The sequence below is a fragment of the Phyllostomus discolor genome, chromosome 1 (genome assembly GCF_004126475.2).
Source record: "Phyllostomus discolor isolate MPI-MPIP mPhyDis1 chromosome 1, mPhyDis1.pri.v3, whole genome shotgun sequence".
Classification (NCBI taxonomy): domain Eukaryota; kingdom Metazoa; phylum Chordata; class Mammalia; order Chiroptera; family Phyllostomidae; genus Phyllostomus; species Phyllostomus discolor.
In genome coordinates, this window is record NC_040903.2 from 198,852,910 (window position 1) to 198,876,077 (window position 23,168).

Here is a 23,168-nt window from a genome sequence, read left to right on the forward strand (position 1 = left end):
ACCTATCAGCAAATGGTCCCTATTTCACCCCAATCTTTCCAGCCTATATGTCAGGTTTAAAGCAATATTTTTAAATGTAATATAATTTATCCCAGAATCACTTTTTTCTATGTAAACATAAAACTTATGGGATATACTCAGAGAAAAAAATACTTCTCTTAAAACTAAGTCTTTTTCTACCATTACTTGGGTGGTCAAGACACAACTTTAATGAAAATTTCTCTGGGCAATTTTTCTGCAGTTTAGATGAAAATCACAAAAATCAATAAATATAGGCAATTTGTTTTTCATTTTCATTTTTTAAAATTTTGTACTAGTGTTTATGTATTTCTAATCTTTAGACACTCCAGAAGAACCAAGAACACTGTAAAAGATGAAGGACAGAAGTCACAACAAAAGGTTATGGAAAAACTCCTGGCGCACTGTGAGACGTGCCTTTACTCTGTGCTTCATTAATTTGCTCTTGTTTACAATTTCCTGCTTCTGTTCTCATGCCTTCCACGTGTGGCCCAGTGCCCTCAAAACAAACTGCAAGCCCTGAGGTCAAATATTGTTTGAAAATGAAAAACCCTTTACACTTTCAAACTAGTTTAAATTCTGCCACAGAATTACCTATATTCATTACATTAAGGCGATTAATCGATATCTCATCCACAAAAGAGCATTCCGGCACTGCACACCCAGGTGCGCTTCACGGCCTCAGGTAAGCACCCTCACCTCTCAGCTGCTTTACTTTGTGAAAGAGGCAGAATTACGTATAATATTTTTTTCTGAGATTTTAATAAAAACCACTTAAAGCTGTGCTCAGTAGATAGTAAATAAAATAAATGTCTACTATTACTATTTCCCTCCATTCATGTATTTTTCACTTAAAATTATGCCATTCATATCATCTTCCACACAACACTTCCAGGTACACGTTCAAACCCTGTGGCTTAGCCTTAGCTTTCAAAGGTGAAGTAAAAACTATCCTTCTTTCCCTTATTGTTTCTAGTTTTTCATTTTTAATTCTTTAGCACACACTTTAAAAAAAAGGTTTTATCTATTCTTAGAGAGAGGGGAAGGGAGGGAGAAGAGGGAGAGAAATGCCGCCGCCGTGAGGAAGCAGCGTGGACAGGCCGCCTCTCGCACGCACTCAGACCTGGAGTGGAGCCAGTGGCCTTCGGGTTTCTGGGGTGACACCCGACCCGCTGAACCACACCACGGGGGCTTTAGCACACTGTTAACTCGCATAACTTAGGGCACAGCTGACATTACTAACCTATAATCATTCTCCAACTCTCTCATTTACCATTTATAAATATGCCTCATATATTTTACCTTCCGCCATATTACCAATTTCCAAAGCTAATTTTAACCAGTTTCCCCTAATTCACCAATTTAAACTATCGCTACCACCGTATCATCCACTAATCACCATTCAGGTGAGGCACATTACGTTCGCAAATCTGAGTATTCAAGATGGCAGGCAGACACCCTCCTTTTCTGAAAACCTCTTCTTACTGTACCAGGGACAGAACCTTGCCTCTACCAGGGCTGAAGTGATTCTCTCACCTAATGATGTGGAATAGGTGTAAAACCTGAACCCATTGAACAGCCACTTGGAGGTAATGCATCAAAGCAGTAAAAGCAGGTCTGAGAAAGAGGGGGACAAATAGCCCCACTATCTTCCTAAAGTTCACTCATAACTTCGGTTTGGTCCTTCGGTGGTATATGTGCTTCTGAAGTCCTCTACCAACAGTATGACTCTGGCTGAGACTTAACCTTTCTGAGCCCCAGTTTCCTCATCTGCAAAATGGTAATGGTGATTATGATTATATCTACTTCACAGGTTGTTCTAAAAATTAAATGAGATAATGCACATAAGGTGCTTATGAAATGCCTGACACATGGTATTTAAAAAACTCAATTTATATCTGTAAGATACTTTACATTATTTTATTTAAGACATTATCCTTCTATCTTTGAACTGGAAAAAACAGGAATAGGTGAATACATATACTTTGTCTGTTAAGGAGACATTACAGATCTTAAGCAAAAATAGAAAAAGCATGCTAACTAACTTTTCTAACTCTAAGACCTAATCAGACACCAAGAGAGGAGAGGATAAAATTAGTAAAACACAGAGTGGGTAAGAGGTATTAATTCAGAAATACTAAGAAAATGTTATTTTGAGAAATTGAAAAAATCAAATGCTTCGCCTTAAGAAGCGCTGAAAATACTATGTCATGTTTTGTGGCTGGTGCATGGTAAACAGTCAAAACCGACTGCTGAATGAATGAAATTTCCATTGTGGCTGTGATGGCGCAAAATCTGCCACCCCAAGATGTGTCTCTCTGGCGTGAAGATTATTCAAGGCTGACTATTTTTGGAAACAAAAGGCTCATGAAGAACCTCTGACCTTCCCCCTAGTGTCTAAAAGAATTTTTATTTTTTTTTGGTTTCACACGCTCATTTATTTTCTCTTTTAAATTATATTTTGATTATGCTGTTATAGTTGTCCCAATTTTTCCGCTGTTGGTCCACTTCACATAGCATCCTCCACTCCCTAGGCAATCCCCACCCCTTTGTTCATATCCATGGGTCATGCATATAAATTCTTTGGCTACTCTATTATCCTATACTGTACTTTACATCCCGTAGGCTATTCTGTTTCTACCAATTTGTATTTCTTAATCCCCTCACCTCTTCACCCATTACCCCAACTCCCCTTCCATTTGGCAACCATCAAAATGTTCTCCATATCCATGATTCTGTCTCTGTTCTTGTTCAGTTCAGTTTTTAGATTCAGTTGTTGATAGGTATGTGTTTATTGCCATTTTATTGTGCACAGTTTTGATCTTTTTCTTAAATAAGTCCATTTAACATTTCATATAAGAATGGTTTGGTGGTGATGGACTCCTTTAGTTTTTTCTTATCTGGGAAGCTCTTTATCTGCCCTTCCGTTCTAATTGATAGTTTTGCTGGGTAGAACAATCTTTGCTATAGGTCCCTGCTTTTCATCACTTGGAATTATTCTTATCGATCTCTTCTAGCCTGCAAAGTTTCTTTTGAGAAATCAGCTCACAGTCTTGGTAACTCCCCTGTAAGTAACTAACTGCTGTTCTCTTGCTGTTTTTAAGTTTCTCTCTTGATCTTTAATAATTTGGCATATTAACTATGATGTGTCCTGGTGTGGGCCTGTTTGCATCCGTTTTGTTTGGGACTCTCTGTGCTTCCTGGACTTGAATGTTTATTTCTTGTGCCAGATTGGGGAAGTTTTCTTTCAGTATTTTTTCAAATAGATTTCCAATTTCTTGCTCTTTCTCTTCTCCCTTCTGGCACCCCTATGATGCAAATGTTGCAATGTTTGAAGTTGTCCCAGAGACTCCTTACACTATTCTTGGTTTTTGGATTCTTTTTTGTCTTGTTCTAATTGGTTGTTTTTTGTTTCCTTATGTTCCATATCATTGCTTTGATTCTTGGCTTCATTCATTCTACTGTAGATTTACTGTAAATTCTTTATGTCAATTAGTATATCCTTAATTTCTGCCTGGGTCCTTATTATGCTGTTGAGATACTAAGTTTCTTGAGCATCCTTATAACCAATGTTTTGAATTATGCATCTGATATATTATTACTCATATCCATTTTGTTTAGTTCTTTTTCTGGAGTTTTGGTCTGCTCTTTCATTTGGGCCATGTTTCTTTGCCTCCTCATTTGGGCAGCCTCCCTGTGTTTGTTTCTATGTAATAGGTACAGCTGCTATGACTCCCTCTCTGGGTGGCATGGTCTAATGTAGTAGGTGTTCTCTAGGGTCTAGTGATACAGCTATCCCTAATCACCCAAGATGGGTACTCAAGGTGCACCCTCCATGTGTACTAAGTACACCCTCCTCTTGTAGTTGAGCCTTGATAGCTGTTGGCAGGTCAATGGGAGAGATTTACCCAGGCCACTAAGCTGCAAGGATTGGCTGTGACTACTGACCACCAACCTCCGCTGTCCGCAGAGGAAGAGCTGTGCAGGGGCAGGGTGGTGGCGTTCCAACATGGTCTGTAGCTCTCCACTGGGTGCATAGGCTCTGGTCTTACCCAGGTGGTGCAGGACAGGGTCAGCCAGCACCTGTGTTCTACCTGGGGCCACCTAGCATGAGTTATAAAGCAATCTGCAGATGTCTCCTACTTGTACTGGGCTTGGCGGTTCCCAGGTGAAGCCAAAATGTGCCCCTCAAACTGGCTGCTGCTAGGGCTAGGCCTAAGGCCACTTAGCCAGAGGTACTGGGGCGGGCGGGTGCTCACCAACACCTGCCATTCATATACCATTGCTAACTGCTTGAGTGGGATGAAGCCTCAGGGATGCTCCAAGACTGAGGAGAAGTATGTGAGACAAGTTGATGGAATCTCAGATATGGCCCCCGCCTATCCCTTCTGTGGCTTTGCTGGGGGAGGGCTCAGAAAAGCAACAATATACATTGCCCACCTTTCAGGATGGGAGAAAGCAATCCCCCAGCTCTTGCTCTGATGTCATACACTTCAGTTCCTCCCCATATGCCACTGGTGCCTTTCAGTCTGCTACCCTGGTGCTGAAGCTCAGAAGGAGTAAGTCTGAGTAAATCTGTGTGTGGCCCTTTAAAGGGCACTTCTTAGGACGCCAGTAGCTCCTTTCACCAACTCAAACCCCGCTGGTTTTTACAGACAGAAGTTATGGAGGCTTATCTTCCTGGTACTGGAACCCTGAGCTGGGGGCCCTGGTGTGGGGCTGGAACTCCTTGCTCCTGATATATTCCTCCCGAATTTTTATCCCCCACATGTGGGGACCAGCCTGCATCTCTATTCCTCCTACCAGCCTGGATGGATGTGGCTTCTTTAGTTCCATAAGTGTCAGACAACCATTTAACTCAATTTCTGACAGTTCTGAGTGATGGCTGTTCTGTAGTTTAGCTGTAATTGTGAAGTGGTTGTGTGAGGAGGCGAGCTGTGTTTACCTATGCCTCCATCTTGCTGGGAAGTCCTAGTGTCTAGAAGAATTTAGTTAGAGGACCTGCTTCAGACAGAGAACTATCACCATAGAGAACTGCAGCTGGCTCTTGAACAATGCAGGTTTGAACTGTGTGGGTCAACCTGTATGCAGAATTTTTTCAATAAATATGTATAATACTGCAAATGTATTTTCTCTTCCTCATGATTTTCTTTATAACATTTTCTTTAGTTGACTTTATTGTAGGAATACAGTATATAATACAACACATACAAAATATGTTAATGACTATTTTTTTGTTACCATAACCCTCTCAGTCAACAGTATGATATTAATAAAGTTTTTCTGGGGGGGGGGGTCAAAAGTTGTGTGTGAATTTTTGACTGCTTGGGGGGTTGTCCCTAATCCCCACATTGCTCAAGGGTCAGCTGTATGGTATATACTAGATGTAGTAGACAGGGAGTAACCCAGCAAAAGGCCGTTTGTTAAAATTCCTCTCTGTGTCCCATTGTTTCCTGTATGGCCCAGCAAACACTGTTTACCGAACATTTGCTCTTTTCATCTTCCTGTGACTTGCCTTCCTTCCCTTTGAAATCCCAAACCCCTACTCCTTTCTCCTTAGCTCAAAACGGCGTATCAGCCTTATTTTACCTGAATGCCTTCAGAATCTGTCATGTTTACGTGGATGCCACATAAGTATATATGTAATTAAAATTGATTTTCTCCTGTTAGTTTCTCAATTGAATCCTTAGACCAGCCAGAATAACTTAGAAGAATAGAAGGACATTTTTTTTCTGACTCAGTATAACTGAAACTAATGAAAAGCCAAACCAAATACAGGAGATGCCTGATGATTTAAAGATCAGACATCAAATAAAGAAATACACCTTAAAAAAACAAGAAGTAAAAAATCTAATGGACAAAGCTCTTATCTGCTAAAAAGTAATTTTAACACCACAGTCTCAATTCACTGTGCAGGCTGGGGAAGAGGGAAGCACAGCAGTACTTTATTTTAAACACGGGTTTATTTCAGTGCTACCGTTTACTTCTGGCATAAATCCCTATGCCCCAGTTCCACTGAGGGGAGACGACTGACAGACACTTTTAGCTGCAGAGGTGGATTATGATTACGAATGTGCCACAATCTGTTCATGGCACCAAAAATATGTGTGACACGCAAAATGGAAGAATAAGCAAAAATGTAAAGCACTAACACTGTGTGCTTGCAATCACTTTACACATACAGAAGAACAAACCAAAAGCAGCACTCATCTGTCAAAAGTAAGCTTTCCCAAGCAATGCCTTATTGTGGCCTATTTTCATTTAAATTACTGTTTCGGGCTTAGAAATGCAGAGATTCTATGTACGCAGACTGCATGACCTGGACATACGCAGGGTCTCTATGGAAATGTGTCCAAGCACAATCCCTATGGAGACATACTTTCAGAAAGGGGTAGAGGAGCTGCTTCTCCTTCTGAATCCCATGAGGCCACGGCATGCTTCTGACACCAAGGGTCTTTATGACTGATGAAACTTTGTTTTAAATCCTAGCAGCAGAAATCACATCCCTCTTCTATATACATTCCACTCGGAGACCTAGCCTTTACCCTGATAATCAGCAACCAGCAGGCAGCAGAAGACAGTAGCCTGGACTAGACTAGAGGTCACATGTCTGGAACAATGGTAGGCTAAAGAGAACATCTTGATCTAAGTGATGTTTCAGCTCCTCACCCCTACAGTGGAATGACCCCTGGCTATGTGGGACCTGACACAGGCAGACCGGAAAAGACCTCAGAGCTGTTCTCAAGATCTGAAGAAATGATTTACTACCTTACCTCACCCTCCAACCAATCAGCAAACAGCACAATCCTGAACCACCTAACCCACAGTGTCTTATGATTTTGCCCGATATAATTTGTAACCTACACGCCCGCAGGGAGCTGGGTGTTAATTTAAGCATTTAGTCCCCTGTCTATGGATTGTCAATTCAATACTGAACTATTTCTCTTTCTATACTACAAACTCCGGCTTGTGCATTTCTTTGGGCTGGTGCACGTGAGCGAATGGAATCAGAACACTGAGACCTCAGGAATACTTCTGGCAATACCACTATCTCTTCTAACTACTCTGCTTAGAATTACTGGTTGATATGCCCAGGCGGCAGTGACATCTATGTGTTATACAACATCCAAGGCCTTGACTAAGTAATCCTGTTTCTTTTTTTTACCCTCATCTGAGGACATTTTTTTCATTGCCTTTAGAGAAAGAGGAAGGGAGAGCAGGAGAAACATGGAGATGAGAGAGAAACTTCAACTGGTTGCTTTCTCATGTACATCCCAACCAAAAATCAACCTGCAACCCAGGCATGTACCCTGACCAGAAATTGAACTTCTGACCAATCAGTCTATGAGATGACGCCCCAACCAACTGAACCACACCAGCCAGGGGGTAATCCTGTTTCTTGATGATCATTACTAGCTATGTCCTTCCTTGACAAAACCTCCGGAAGTCATAAAATGTGCACCTGAACACCTGGCATACCCATTCCTTATTTGTGTGATAGCTGTTACTTGCACACACGTCAAAACTGTTTGTCAGCCCTGGCTGGCATAGCTCAGTGGATTGAGCGCGGGCTGGGAACCAAAGTGTCCCAGGTTCGATTCCTAGCCAGGGTACATTCCTGGGTTGCAGGCCATAACCCCCAGCAACCGCACATTGATGTTTCTCTCTCTCTCTCTCTCCCTCCCTTCCTTCTCTCTCTAAAACTAAATAAATAAAATATTTAAAAAAAAACAAAAAAAAACCTGTTTGTCAAACATAAAAGTAAACAGCAGAAAGAGAAGACAGCATGGAGTACACCACCAATGCTCAAGGTGGGATAAAGAGCTCCTGCCCAAGAGTATCTGTGTTCTGTGAGGGTAATTCCCACTGGTCGAAAGCCTGGGGGAGGAGGCAATTGGTTATATTCAACACTCAATGGATCTTCAAAAGGGGGAAGGGGTGGAAAGAAACAGTAACAGAATGCCTTATTTTGTTTTTACAGAAAAATACTTCAGAGAGAATTACCACGGGAACACATCGGCCTTATCTGGGGTGCGATAAGATGGAGGTATGCTGATAAAATGCAGGAATGACATGGAACCCTTCACTCACCATAAAGACAAGTGTCACCTTAGACACTTGTCACTTATTTAGGCATTGTTCGCACCCAATTTATGGGGAATTTACAAGCTATACCAGCCAGGGCTCAGATCATACCTTTAAAATGGATGAAGATTTACAGAACTCTAACGAATAACTAGATTAATAAAATGTTGGCAAATGATTAGGATAAACCAGAATTCTATGAAACTGAATAAACTAAGGATGATTATAATTTTTATAACTTTTTATTTGAAACACTGCTTTTTAAAAAATCTTTTGTTTCCACCCTGGCTGGCGTAGCTCAGTGGATTGAGCACGGGCTGCAAACCAAAGCATCACAGGTTCGATTCCCAGTCAGGGCACCTGCCTGGGTTGCAGGCCACAGCCTCCAGCAACCACACATTGATGTTTCTCTCTCTCTCTTTCCCCCTCTGTTCTCTAAAAATAAATAAATAAAATCTTTTAAAAAATCATTTGTTTCCCATATATAAGGAAACACGTTTTCTCAAAGCAATTTGGTAAACTGTGCCTTTGTAAGCAATATTAAAACATCTTTTTCTGTATTTCATCCCTTCAGAATTTGGAAACCTGCAATGAGTATTGCTATTTTCATGGCAGTGTGGTTATTTGGATGAACTCAATAATAATTTGTCCTCTTCAAAACAGGACACATTGGAAACTGGTACTGTTATAAAGGCTTTAACTGGAATATCATGTTTGAAATGTTTAAGGAATTAAGATTGACTTTGGAAGCCAATATAAGTCTCTTGAAAAAACAGCTTGGTACCTTGCCCACATGGTTGATAGCAATATTTCCAGGCAAGGAGCTAGGGTTACTTTCCTGGGAGACAGTAAAAAAGAACTTCCAGACATTTGGGAGGACCTCAAGAACCTGAGGAATTCACCCGAATCTAAAATCTATACATTTTGCAGGCAAAGTCTGATGTGGCTTGGCTTCTTAGCTGTAAAAGTTCAATCTGGAGATCCCTTATGAAATTCCAGCAAAGCAGATTTAATACAGCTTATAAAACCTATTGTTGTATTTATGCAAATAATCAAGCCAAATTTATCAAAACTATACTTAATGCAATAAATCTGGCTATCTTTGATAAAATGAGCATGATTTTAGAAAAAATTATGTTTCAATAGAAACTGTAATACACAGTTATAAATATCAAATTACAGTTCAGTTACTTGTCTTTTTTCCCCTTTCCAATCCTTACCAGAGGATATGTGTATTGATTTTAGAAGGTGTGGGTGGAGAGAGAAAGACATCGACTGGTTGCCTCTTCTACACACTCTGACTGGGGATTGAACCTGCGCCGTAGGTATGTGCCCTGACCGGGGATCAAAATGCAACCTGTTTGGTGTACGCGATGATACTCTAACCAACTCAGTCACCCCAGTCAACCCAGGTTAGCCCCAGGGCTAACTTGGAATTATTGACAACTAAAACTTTTTTTTCTGAGCTTACAATTATAAACTGCAGCTAGATGGCATGACAAACTTCAGAGAAACAGTAACAGTTCATGCTTAAATAATCTCAGTGACTAGTGCTGTGTAAGCCAGGTTCCCTGAGCACCGGATGACATCATCAGAGACATTCAAACTGCAGACCAGGAGAGTGCATGGGATTGTCACCGCTTGCATTCACTCCGGCAAAAGCAGCTTGGCGCCTTACATCTAGAATTCTCCACTGACAGCCTTGGAAACTGGTTTACAGTTTGCTTAGATCATGAACTTTTTTTCTTTTGTTTTCATAGACACACCTCTCATTATAAACCTGACTGCCTGCTTACACAACACAGGCCTCACTTCGGGAGCCCACCTACATCACTGCCTGCTGAAATGTGATTCAGCAGTTTAACTGGACTGGCTAGTGCTCGGGACTAAATGATTGGACCTATGGAATATGGAGCAATCTACCAACTTACCTCTGGGAATGTGAAGCTTTTATTTAACATTTCTAAAGCAGGACTGAAGGAAACCAAGGTATTTTTTTAAAAGATTTTATTTATTTATTTTTAGAGAGAGAGGGGAAGGAAGGGAGAAAGAGAGGGAGAGAAGCATCAGAGTGTAAGAAAAAGCCTCTTGCACGCCCAACCACGTGCCCTGACCAGGAATTGAACCCCAACATTTTGCTCTGCAGGATGATGCCCAAAGTACTAAGCCAAGCTGGTCAGGGGAGAAACTGAAGTTTTGTCCCCCCTTAAGCTGCCTTTTTGAGGTACTGATTTTAAGATGTTTATTGAGAAACAGTACTCAGAAGGAACCTCTGACCTCAACCCCCTTTCCTGCTCAAGAGATTCAGACGGAAAAACCTGCTTCACTAAGAAAATCTTAAGATGTTTGCCTTACCCTAATTTGAATTAAGTATGGTAAACAGAGGGCTTTAGACAGGGGCCTGCTAGCTAGGTGTCCCCTGCACCACATCGTTTCTGAGTGACTAGCACAAATGTGACTGTCAGGTGTGTTTAGCTCTTCTCAATGACCTGCAAACTGCCCATTCTCACTTCTGAAATCTAAGAACCCTCACCCCCCCACTGTTCTCCTCTGTCCAGAATGTCTTACATGCCCACTGCGGCCCCAGTTTTTGGAACTTCATGCTTATGTGAACTCTCCATAAACTCCAGGTCTTCAGGGAAGAGCACCCTGTCATTGATGGAGTGGTTTTAGCAAACGCTAAATGGCACACATCACTCAAAATCACACATTGTGACAAATATCTAGAACAAAAAACCTTGCAAGCCATGACCTCTATACATTCCTCTAAGAACACAGTATGCTAAATCAAAAACGGAATAATAAGTAAAGGTAAGAATTTATTAATGGGAAAGAAAACACCTTTCTATAAGTAGTGGCAAACATTTGGTACTTGTTAAAGTTTGGATAATTCCTGCTTATCACATGAATCTTATGAGTATATTGGCACTGAAGTTGATTTTCGGGCCTACAGAAGTACAGCGATAACTAACAAGGTTAAACCCGAAGGAACTTCTACTCCACAACGTATTTTTTCATCTGTATATAATATCTAGATGATATTCTAGTGTGTGAGCTGGGCAGAACAAGGATGAATCTTTAAGTCATCACATTTTCTTTGTGAAAGAAGCAGTGGCTCACTCAGCTTTCTTAATCATCGGTGGCCACTTTCTTTGACTGGCTGTAACGGAGGGGGAGAAGGCAGTGCTCTCAATTCTCATGACAGTACTTTCTAGATCAGTAAATCATACATGTGTATAAATTGACAAGGTCGTCCTTGTTCTTTAACTTCTACCTGAACACCTGGAGAAATGCAGACTGAAATTAAGATCACTATATCTAAAAATACCTTAAAGTACCAGATGGGACTAAAGAAGTGGTGTAGGAGGAGAGAGAGTAGCACAGGGATATGAGAAAACATCAGTGAAGCTATTTTTAAAACCACACTATGTTGTAATTTGGATTTATCTGTTCAGGTTTTTCACATGATCTCAGAGAAAGAAGGATTATGGTAAGTACCTTATCTAAACATATTACCTAAAACAAAAAAAAGAAGAAATATTAGTCAAGAGACACAGTAGACTGATTTTATCAACATGGTCCCCTTAGGTACCAGCTAAATGGCACTAGAAATGTTTGTGCTTCAGTGCGTTATGTTGTTAAAGCATTATTTATAAGGGACTTCTAGGCAGCAAGAGCTCAGTACCTTTATAACACTACAGCAAAATGATTAGGAACTAGATCTAATAGCTCCTATTTTGCTACAGTGGGGACAAATATGAAACTGCTCAGTGCCCTGGCTGGTGTAGCTCAGTGGGTTGAGCACCGGCCTGTAAACTGAAAGGCTGCAGGTTCAATTCCTGATCAGGACACATGCCTGGATTGTGGGCCAGGTCCCCCAGTTGTATCGATGTTTCTCTCCCTCTCTTCCTCTCCCACTTCCCCAATCAATCAATCAATCAATCAAATGTTAAAAAATGAAATAAAGTGCTCAGCTAGGGCAACTGTCAAACTAATGAACATCAAAGCAGACTCCTCTCCCTGCCCTGGGGATACTGTTCTAAAGCATCCCTTGGTTTCTCACCTCTGTACAAGAATGCATCCAAGCATGTTAACCTACCCCCCCCCCACCCTACTATTGTTCTTCTGTCATCTGCAACTAGAGCAGCCTTTGTTAACACCAAGCACTGCACAGCAAATTCCTCTCACAAGCACCCTCCTTCTAGTAGCTTAATCCTTTAATTAGTTTCAATGCCAAAAACTAGGATTTCCTGAAGACAGCCACAGGATGTGCGACATGCAGGAGGGGCCACGGCTTAAAGTTGTTGATTCAGTATCATCAAGAGTTTAAAAGAATGGTTGCTAATGCACAGCCAGAAACGGAGGTTCTTAAACAAAAGGAAGAAGGCCAAGTATCTTTGAAAAATTAAGGAAGTGAGTTGTAAAGGGTGCAAGCTCACAGCCAGGACAGAAAGTCTTAATTTGTCCAAAGAGTATCCTACGATCCTCCTTCTGGGCTGAAACATATCACAAGGTGCTTTTAGACAGAACTAAAGGGATGAGGAAACATGTACTGTGTGACCAAGCATCCACCTTCAGGTGAAGAAGGTTATTAGCAAATAAGGCAATAGAGGCTTGGCTCGGAAGTCAGCCAATAGTTTTGGAGGTAGAAGGCAAAGCCCTAGTTTCACAAAATGATTAGTACTGAAAAAAGTTTTTTTTAAGTTTATACTGGGCAAGGCCATTTGTAGGTTATGTACTAGAAAATTAGAGATTCTGGGTAATTAATAGTCTATAAAAAAAGTAAAACAAAAGTTAATTCCAACCAGCCTTCAGAAGTCTGACTCTAGGTCTCTGGGTCCTTAGTTCTCTCTTCCTCCCCGCCCCTGCAGCTGGTTTTGAACTGTACACCAGGGACTCACTCAGCAGGGATCACCAGCTCCAGAAGGAAGCATTAAGGCATTTAGATTTCCAAAACAATGACAACTGGCAACTTGGTTTTACCACCAATGTCCTGTTCCTGAACACATTTCCCTCATTTCTTTTTTCAAACAGAGATTATACATCTTGCCTTCAGATTTCCTTTCCTTTCCCCAATTACCACCAATCAGTAGAGCTGCTTTCGATTCTCTTTGATGTAATCAAACTAAAAAACAAAACAAAACAAAACAAACCCCAAGACAACTCTTAAATCTCTCAAGTCAGTTTGATCATTAACTAAGGTTTTCTTTAAAATGCATTTGCTGAGACCTTGTCCACCAAGACTCAGTGATCTGGTGGAGCACACAGGCCCTGCAGCAGTAAAACCATCTGGGGTGCTTTTAAATGGTCACCCTGTCAGGGTCTCAAGCCCAGAAACTCACTGGGTCTGCACAGGGGCCCTGACATCAGCGTTATCACTAAATTTTAAGCTTTCCTGTGTGTGAGCCACGCTAGGAACCACCATACTAAAAGCACCTCTGGTGCGAATGGTCCACGAACAAAGTCTGAGAAAAGGGGCTTAAAAGAAGACACCTTACCTTAATGAGGTCCTTCTGAACCTCACTTCACTACCAAGGTGAATGGCAGGAAGATACAAATATTTAGATACTTAGAAAAGCCATAGGTGATCGTTTAAGAAAAATCCTCTTCAGAAAGCTCTCAAATCTGGCAAGCCATCAGGATACCTGGCTCTTAATTGAGAACAGAGTTCATCTAGTTTGTCACTTGTTTATACATATGAAGTATTCTTAAAGCAATAAACAGCAATAAAGTTGATGAAGAGCTAAGATCAGGTCTCCCAGACAGAGTCCTCAGAGGTAATTCTGGGGGGAAAATGCAATTTCAACCATGTTAAGGTTTACAAAGTAATTTTTCAACAAATCAAACAGCATCTGGGCTATTAAGTTTGCAAATCAGAAGTGATGTGAAGAACAAGCTTAAGTAATGATCCCATATTTCAGCTAAATGGTAAGTAAATATATCAAAATGTGGGGAAATTTTAATTTTATTTTTAATTTAAAAGAAATTTTATTATGAAAGAAGAAAGAGAACGATGGTAATTCATCCCACTTCAATCTCACAGAAAATAGCCACACAACACAGTACTTTCATTAAGAGCCCAGCGTCTTTATTCATCCGACCACATCTCCTAAGGGAGAAACGTCTAGTTCAGGGCTTCTTTCCTGTCCCGGAGGGGCACACTCAAACTTCTTATTTATGTTGTATATTAAGAACAATATTTTACTAAATGAATGGGTCTACATTTGTTGAAAGGTTAGCTTTCAGCCTGCTTCCTGTGGGCCTCTTAACAGCCAGCCTCAGACACACTCTGACACAGGACACAGAAGGAGAGACCACTCTTGGGGCAGGAGCTTTGGCCGGCATCTGGGTGTGGAAGGAAGAGATGGCAGCGGGAGAAGGGGAAGGGCCACGCTGCTAAAGCGCCGGTTGCTCACAACCGAACTGTGCTGTCTTCTGGAAAATAAGCAGACCTTTATAATAAGGTTATAAAATAGTCTTTTTAAATAAGATGTCAAATATCATTAGTGCAACCTCAGAAGTAGAAGCAGATGGAATTCAGGAAAGTACATTCTACTCGGAGACAAGACATGCAGAGAACCTGCGGCATCTGTAAGCCCAAGTTTCTCCATCTGTAAAGTGCTCATCCTGCTTGCTGCTATCAGAAGGCTTATTAGGCCACTGGTTAAAAAGTCCTATAAGCTAGATAATGAAGAGACTACTTTACAAAAGAATAATCCTTCTTTTTCTTGGATTGCTAGTAATTTAGTACATATAGTCTACAGAAAAAATCCACATAGGTAAAAAGACTGGTAAGGAACATAACAGCATTAATATCTGAGTTTGCTTCAAATAATTAGCTGGCTTTAAGAAAGCTTAAGGTTTTCAGGGGTCAGTTGCGTGAGCGAGGAAGTTTTCAGGGAGAAGGAAGGAGGAAACTGAGGAAAGGGGAAGCTGAACGAAGGAAGAGTTCACCTGGGGCTCTGAGATCAGTCCTTCCTGGAGCCCCGCCCCTACCTCTACAGTGGGCGAGAACCGGGTCCTGCCCAGCTCTGCACCCCTTAGCTGCATACCCCCCACACAACAGAGAGCAGATGCTCGACACGATATGTGTTTGATTAATGTGTAATCGCATATTTTTTAATAGTGTTCTAGGTAGCAAAAAATTACAAGTCAGGGGGGATCCAGTCTGGCCCTCAGGGCCAGATGCAGTGCTAAACTGTACTGTGGCTAAGAATTAAAACTGTTCTCGAACAGTCTAGAAAACCTGATTTTTTACTTAGGTGAATTTCTAATACTACGATGAACAAAACAGATAAATAATAATAAAGAAAAAAGTAAAACCCAAACATCGCTGGGCTCAGAAAGCACAGGACTTAGAGAGAGGGGTGCCCAGGCTCAACCGGAAGAAAATCCCGCCAGCCAAATACAACCAGTGGGTGTCAGACGCTGTCAGCTCCCCGCAGGGAAGCAGGAAATCCTCCTCATGGCCATCTCCCTGAAAGGGGCTGATATTCAGTGACACTTCTGCCCCTCTGGCATGGGAATCCTGGAGGTTTGTTTTTTTTTTTTAAGTGTATCAGTTCTCCTAAATTTGTTTTTGACAGTTCCTGAGCTTCTCAAGGTGATCATTTAACACCTCATTAGCAAGTCTATTGTAGGAATTAATTCAAATGAGCCAAACCTAATTTTAATTACACCTCAATCTGCTCAGGTATTTTTTTCCTTCTCAACTGACACTGCCTGAGTGGGCCCAGTTCCTTCCAAAACTAGGAAGTACTGAAAGCGCAGTTTTCTATATAGAAAGTTACTTGTCATCATTTAAAACTTTATCCAGTAAATGGTTCCTATCTAGTCTATTTTGTTCCATGATTTGGCCATTCTGGCTTAACATTCAAGAACCCACAAGAACCCACTCACTTTCTACTATCTCTGGAACATGCGTGCATTCATTCACTCAGCAAATTTACTGAAAGGCTACCAAATGTCAGACACTAAGCTGGGTGCTACCCATTTTATTAACCATATCTTTAGCCAGAACACATCAACACACAGCTCTGAAAAAGATGAGCACAATTTTAGTTGCTTTGGTCAGACAGTTTCCTTGACTCATAAATAGATCTCACAGCTACATTTCCATTACTGGACCACGGATTAGTGATGTGTGAAGTAGAAACTAGAATTTCAAGTGTCCAAGTAAATTTGTCAGAATTTCCCAGGTTTCGTTTTTCTACCCACCAGCCTGTTCTAACTTAGTATGTCCACTCAAGATACAAGCACAACGCTCACCCATTGTTACTTTGGTTCCTAGTCACACGTCTCTCGCTTCTTTGGAAAAAGGGCAGAAACTGGCGAGGAAATGAGGAAAAGGTTGGGAGGCCGGAGAAAGGAGAATTTACGAAGTAGCAGGGAACAGATCTCAACTTCCCTTGTGCACCGAAGGCCCTACACTCCAGCCCTACACTCCAGCCCTACACTCCAGCCCGCAAAGAGCAACAGGTCTTCCCACAAAAGGGAAAACATTTGTCAATAATCAACTACAAACTATCTGTGTATATGCCTAAGCCTTACTTTCAATCCTGTTTTAAGCAGGATTTGTTTCCATATGTTACTAATGGACTCTGGACTCTAATAATACAAAAGTTTTAATCACAAAAGTAACATACCCACATGGTAAAACAAAATTCTAGTAGTAAAGAATATTAACTAAAAAACAGAAGTTTCTCCCCCTTCGAGCAGCTACCTCCACTCCCAGTCCCAGCAAGTGGCTCCCGGTTCTGCTTCTGGCTGTTCTGGTAGCCAGCACCACAGTGCTGACAATCCACGTCCCCCTCTGTTCTTGTCCCACTGACCCTGGATGGTATACAGGTGCTACTATTTTCACGTTGCCTCCACTCATCACAACCAATTTTTGTGATATTGATATAGGGTACAGCAAAGAGGGGAGCCCCAAATAGGGATTTGGAATGGGGACCAGAACTCAGGGTGTTCAGGAAATATTAGAAAAATAGAAAGGGCGTCCTCACCCCTTCCCCCAACAGGTGTGAGTTGGAAGAAGGGACACAGGGTGCAGGGACATGCAGAGCTGTTTTGTCCAGCCACAGCTTTGCACCTAATCCAGGACATGGTCATTTAACATATCTATAACCTTTAACTGGTTGCATAGATATGTTAAATAGCTGTGGCCATGCTCTGAGCCAGGGGGATGGAAGAGACTTCCACCCAAGATGTAACTGGGGGGCAGATCCCCCTGGGTGATAGCACCTGAGTGAGAGCTTGGACAAGACCGGCTCCATGACATGGGGACACACCTGCCCAGACTTACGATGGCAGCCCAGTAAACTTGGAATAATACAGGAATGCTGGCAGGTGTAACTGATTGTAGGAGGAGTTGGAAATGGGGTATAGAGGAAGATTGGCTCAGGGATTTAAACCCAGACACGGCAGCCACTGGGTTGGGAACCACATGGCTTTGCCAGGGTGGGGACTTCTGCAGCTTTGGGGTACTCCCTTTGGCTACGTGGCCTAGGAAGCAGGAGAGACTTTGCCTAGAAGAAGGGTGAAAGAACTCTTCTTGCCAACAGGCCATGAGAAGGTGCCACATGGCTTTGGGTTAGCTGGAGATCCTGAACAGCGACACAGCTGATGGTGCTGGCAGCCTGAATCACGGACGTCTACTTCTTTTCCTGGGATACAGTGCCCTAGTTTAGGGCAGAGGGAGAAGGAAGCACTGTGTACTTTAAGTAAACATTTCCTTTCCTTTTCACAAATCTCTAGCATTGAGAGACGTCTTTCCTCTGGCTGCGGACAAGCAAACCTAGTGGGGGGGTCCTTTCAGTAACAGTGTATCATACCCCCCTTGGCCCTGTGTTCTGTAACAATATTACTATTTTACAATATTACTACTTAAGTCTTCTAGTGGCTAATTTTATAACTTCATAAATTTAAAGACTATTTCTTAACTTCAAAATGTGTTATTTATAGACTGAAGGCAGTACCTGACTCTCCACCAAGCAGGACAACAGACGCTGACACACCTGCCTGCTCCTCGGCTTCCTGCCCCTGTTCTCCACCTCCGGCCTTCTTGTGGCTGCTCTCACACTGTCATGGGTTTTGATACTTACATCTGGTTTATGACCACAGCTTAACTTTCCATGCTTTAGCTATAGCTGATCCTAACACTAGAAACTAATTAAAAACAGTATTATATTATTTCACTACATTTGTGTTAAACAAAAGAAAGTTTTCCAAGTGTCAAGGCTAAGTGTTTTCTCTGTTTTTAACCACTAAGAACTCAAGTCAAATTTTAGCTTTGATTTCATCTTAAATGAAAGAGTTGTGCAACATTTCATGGCTCATGGTATAATTATTATGAAATAGCTATTTCAGGTCCACTCATTCTGGTTTGGGGAAAAAAGGAGAAAACTCCTACTGAGCCCACACAGAGAGAACAGTAGGGAACACTGTGTAAAGAACAGACAGTGCCATAAACCCTATAAGCTGACACAGGTCGTATCTCTACTCAGCGTAGAACAGATGTTAATAGACGACCCTAAAATCAAGTGAAGTATTTAATGACAAACAAGTACTTAGAGTGCAACTCTGACTTGCTTTATGCTCTTCTGTAAGTCATATTTATAAGAAAGCAAATTTAACTGCTGTATCCTAACTTGATTCTTAACGTTCTTCCGAGGATGAGTTTCCTTATCCACATCATCCGTGAGATCCAGAACCTGCCGGTTAGAATGGAGCAAAAGCCTCCCAGGCTTGGAAGGCTGGCTCACTCACAAACGGCTGCTTCTGGTTACAGGAGGGCCTGGCTAAGACAGCAAAGGCCACGCCAACGGTGTGAAGATTTTCCCACTATGAGAAAATCAGTAGCAGCATCAAGTCAAATACTGAATTTATATTTAGAAAACCAAGTTATTAACCATAAACATCTATTGGTCTATTCTTTTATAAGTCACACTAGTCAGTATACATGAGGCTTCAATTCAAGAGTAATCCTCAAAGGTTGATCTCGTCCTCTTTAGGTGGATAGCGTTCTCAGCTTCCCAGAGTTGAAGAACGTAATGGACTGAATCATAGGTCACTAACATCTTATATCTCCTCTTTCCAAGGCACCAAAAGATTATTCATTTAATCATTCGCCAAGTGTTTACTGCATGCCTACTATGTGCAAAACACAGTTCTAAACAGAAGAAACAGTGTGAACAAGATGGCCACAACTTCCTGTTTTCATGTTTACATTCTACTTGGGAAACAGAGACAATAATTTTGATAAGTCAGTCAAACAATTATTGACTCTAAGGTCTTGAAAGAGGCACAATTTAAGATACAAAGGAAGAGCAACACATGAGTATCTGCCTTCAAAGAACTTAAAAAAAAAATAAGCATTACCTTAATGCATACAAGTCTAAAATAGGTCAGGCCAAATTAATTAAGATCAGGTAGCAGGCTTTATGAGAAATGGTATTTATGTCTACTTTTGGTTAGATTTTTATTATTCTGTATTTTGGAAGAAAAACAACGTAGCCAACAGAAGTTTGTCATACTAATTCAAAGTTTTAGGGAGTAATTTTAAAAATACATTATTTAAAAGCTGGTAGTGGCAAGTTTAAAAAATGGCCATAAATTCTCTGACCCACTTGCCATATGAGGTGGAGTCTGATGTCTCACACACATCCGGCAATCTGGGCTGGCCTTAGTGACCTGCTTGCTAACGACAGGTCAGAAGAGGTCACGGGGACTCAGCAGGTTCTTTGGGATGCTTGCTCTCTGAAGCACATTCTCCAAACACTCCAGCTGTTACGCCATGAGGGGCACATGCCACGTGGGGAGGACACGTGAAAGTGTTCTGGTCACAGCCCCCGCCTAGCCTCGCCTTCAAGTCCCTCCAGCCCAGGTGCCACGTGAGTGAAGAAGCCTCCGGATGATCCCAGCCCCGAGCCATCTGAGCCTAACCCGGCAGCTCGGGTTAAATGCAAGCCCCAGACACTGTGGAGCGAAGACAAGCCATCCCTGCTGTGCACTGACCGAATTCCTGACCCGCAGAGTCTGTGAGCATAAGGTGGCTGTTGTTTCACGCCACTAAGCTTGGGAAAACGAGTGCCAACCCAAAGCCTGTATCTAATTACCATATTTCATGTCTCACCACCTCAGTTTCATCATTCAGTACAGATAAGTTATCCAGAGGTCATGCATCACACAGAGCCATAGGGCAAACGCATGATCCAAAGTTAATTTTTCAGTTGCCTAAAGCTGTGTGCTGCTTTACGGGTGTATACAAGTAGGGCTGATGCACCTACATGAAGTAACTCGGTCGGTGCTACCTATGTAGATGGAAAGATGGCTCTATCGCAGGTCAAAGCGCGCTGTGCCCCGCGGCACCGAACAGGAAGGAGAGAAGGTAGCAGCGTGACCGCGGTGCAGAGCAAGTTACCCACCGGGCTCCATGCTGTGTTTACAACATTAAGGAAATGTCTTCTTTCTCCAGGAATCAATTCATGAAACTAAAAATGATCAAGGCTTCTAAAATCTATTTCCAAAACTCTCTCACTAGAGATAATAAGGATGTGTCACAGACTGGAAATAATATTAAGGTAAAATTCTGATGGACGTAAACAGGATTAAATCAATGAAAATCAGGCATACCGTTTTCTTCTCATTTCTCAGTGTAAACCAGTGCGGTGTTATTTAACTGAAAAGTGGACAGCTCAAGGCTGAGAATGTGAGATCTTTTACAAGAGTAAAAGCGATTTTAGAAGCATTAAAAACAAAATGTACAATTAATGTATGTCTCTTACAACAGAAATACTTTTAAAAGTGAAAAAACAAAATGAAAAAAAATCCAACTGGTGCCCTTTTTTCTGCAGTTAACACTGCCCCCTAGTGATAGAGGATAAATGTCAACTATCGGAGAGCAAACATCACACTTCATTGCTCGTTTCAGTGTGTTTCAGTCAGGACATCTAATCTACAAATGCCACCAAAGACAGCAAACAAATTCAAGATGACCTTTATTAGCCACTGGATGTTAAATTACAAACTCTTTTAAAAAGCGTTAAACCAAGGACACGAATGCATGGAAACGGCAGCTTTAAAATACAATGGGATTGAAATATCACTACATAGTGAATTATATTTTCACGTAAAATTGTGCAATTCAAGAGAGACCCCGCAGGCTCATTACCTGTGACTTACAAGGGTAGGCAGGGTAGTGATGGTAAAGCCTCACCATGCGTAGAAAATTCAACAGGCTTGTGCTCACAGCATGTGTAACAAGCACAATGAAAAATGTCCGCAGCAACCAAGGGCTCACATACTTGCCAGCTTGATTAGGGCACCTAACTGCTCATTTTAGGAAAAAAGCTCTAGAGAAAAGAATGTGTGTTTGGTTGCTAAGTATTTCCTGAGCCCGGGACGTGCTCCAAGGAAAGAACGACTTACCGAGGGTGGTGCCGTCCTTCCCCATGATGCACTCCATTGAGGTGATGATCTGCTCCACCACGGGAGGCGACAGCGACGTGGCGTACACTGCGCTGTGAGAATGTGTTCGCAGGTAGTCTATCAGCTCCTGGGGGATTCACAGAAGCAAGTCATTAGAGGCGATGCCGGCATGCACTGGCAGTGTCGCTGCCTACCTACCCCGCTGGGGAACGCAGATCCTCCCCTTGACAGCACTGGAACAAGGACACCAATCTGAGAGGCAACACGGTCAACGCACACTGGCAGCCAATGCGACAGACACATGGCAACATCCTCAGGCTTTTAGGTTTTGTTTTTTAAACATGCCACAACATGGAAAGATGAGACACTGATTTTAAAGAAGACCTCTGAATTTGGAGAATGTATCATTTAGTGTTATAAATAGACCTACAATGCAGAGTTAAACAAGAAAGTGTTTTGATTACTTTCGGACACAATGGCTTACTTGTAAGCACAATGTTATAGAAAACATCATCTGCATCTCACCCCAGGCCTGCACAGCCCATTCTTACACACCTAAATCAAAGAAGCAAAGTCTTCGAAATCCATTTTAAAGGCATTTAATATCCTCCACATAAAGATGTATAAAATGATATAAACGTGTCAGAAATTCACTGGGTGTTTCATAAGAACACTAAAGCCTGCAATAAAGAATAGAGGCAGACCTTGTCTGTCAGACACAAGGTTTTGAAAACAATCAGTTGTTTATCCCTAATCTCTGATACCTTCTAATTTCACTAAATCTTTAAATAGTCACACAAAAAAAGCTTATGTACCAGAACCAAGACACAAAATGTAGCTTTTTTTTTTTTTAAGATTTTTATTTATCCGTTTTTAGAGAGGGAAGGGAGGGAGACAGAGAGAGAGAGAGAGAGAGAGAGAGAGAAACATCAATGTGCGGTTGCTGGAGGTCATGGCCTGCAACCCAGACATGTACCCTGACTGGGAATCGAACCTGGGACACTTTGGTTCGCAGCCCACGCTCAATCCACTGAGCTACGCCAGCCGGGTAAAATGTAGCTTTTTTACAGTGCTATTCATCACTTCAAAAATATTCAAAACTGTATAAAACCCACAATAGCATAAATATACTGTACCAAAATGATCTCCCAGAGTATTATTTTTCTGTCCTTTGGTTTAGCAACAAATCTTAACAAAACGCAATCAACTCTCCAAAGTGAGCCCAGCTTCATTAACAAAATCAGAGGCAAAAAAAATACACCAAACTTGACTAAAACTACTAATGATAGATATTCCCTAAAAGGCAATCAATTATTAAGAGAAAGTCCATGCTTTAAGTTCTCCAGAGTTTTGCCCTGGCTGGCGTAGCTCAGTGCATTTAGCGTGGGCTGTGAACCAAAGTGTCGCAAGTTCGATTTCCAGTCAGGGTACACGCCTGGGTTGCAGGCCATGACCCCCAGCAACCACACATTGATGTTTCTCTCTCTCTCTCTCTCCCCCTCCCTTCCCTCTCTAAAAATAAATAAATAAAATCTAAAAAAAAAAAAAAAAAGATCTCCAGAGTTTTAAAAAGGAATTAAGGACATTTATGAGTACCTACTATGGGCCACATACAAATACTTAATATACATTGGTTT

General features: G+C 41.6%; 1 protein-coding gene across 1 annotated transcript in view; it reads right to left on the minus strand.

The window, feature by feature from the left end:
* SPTLC2 (serine palmitoyltransferase long chain base subunit 2) overlaps window positions 1–23,168 on the minus strand; it is a 100,291-nt gene that overhangs the window by 22,934 nt on the left and 54,189 nt on the right. Inside the window, exon 9 of the mRNA XM_028507075.2 lies at window positions 21,532–21,658. Coding sequence (XP_028362876.1) covers window positions 21,532–21,658 — 127 coding nt within the window. The remainder of the gene's footprint in view (window positions 1–21,531; window positions 21,659–23,168) is intronic.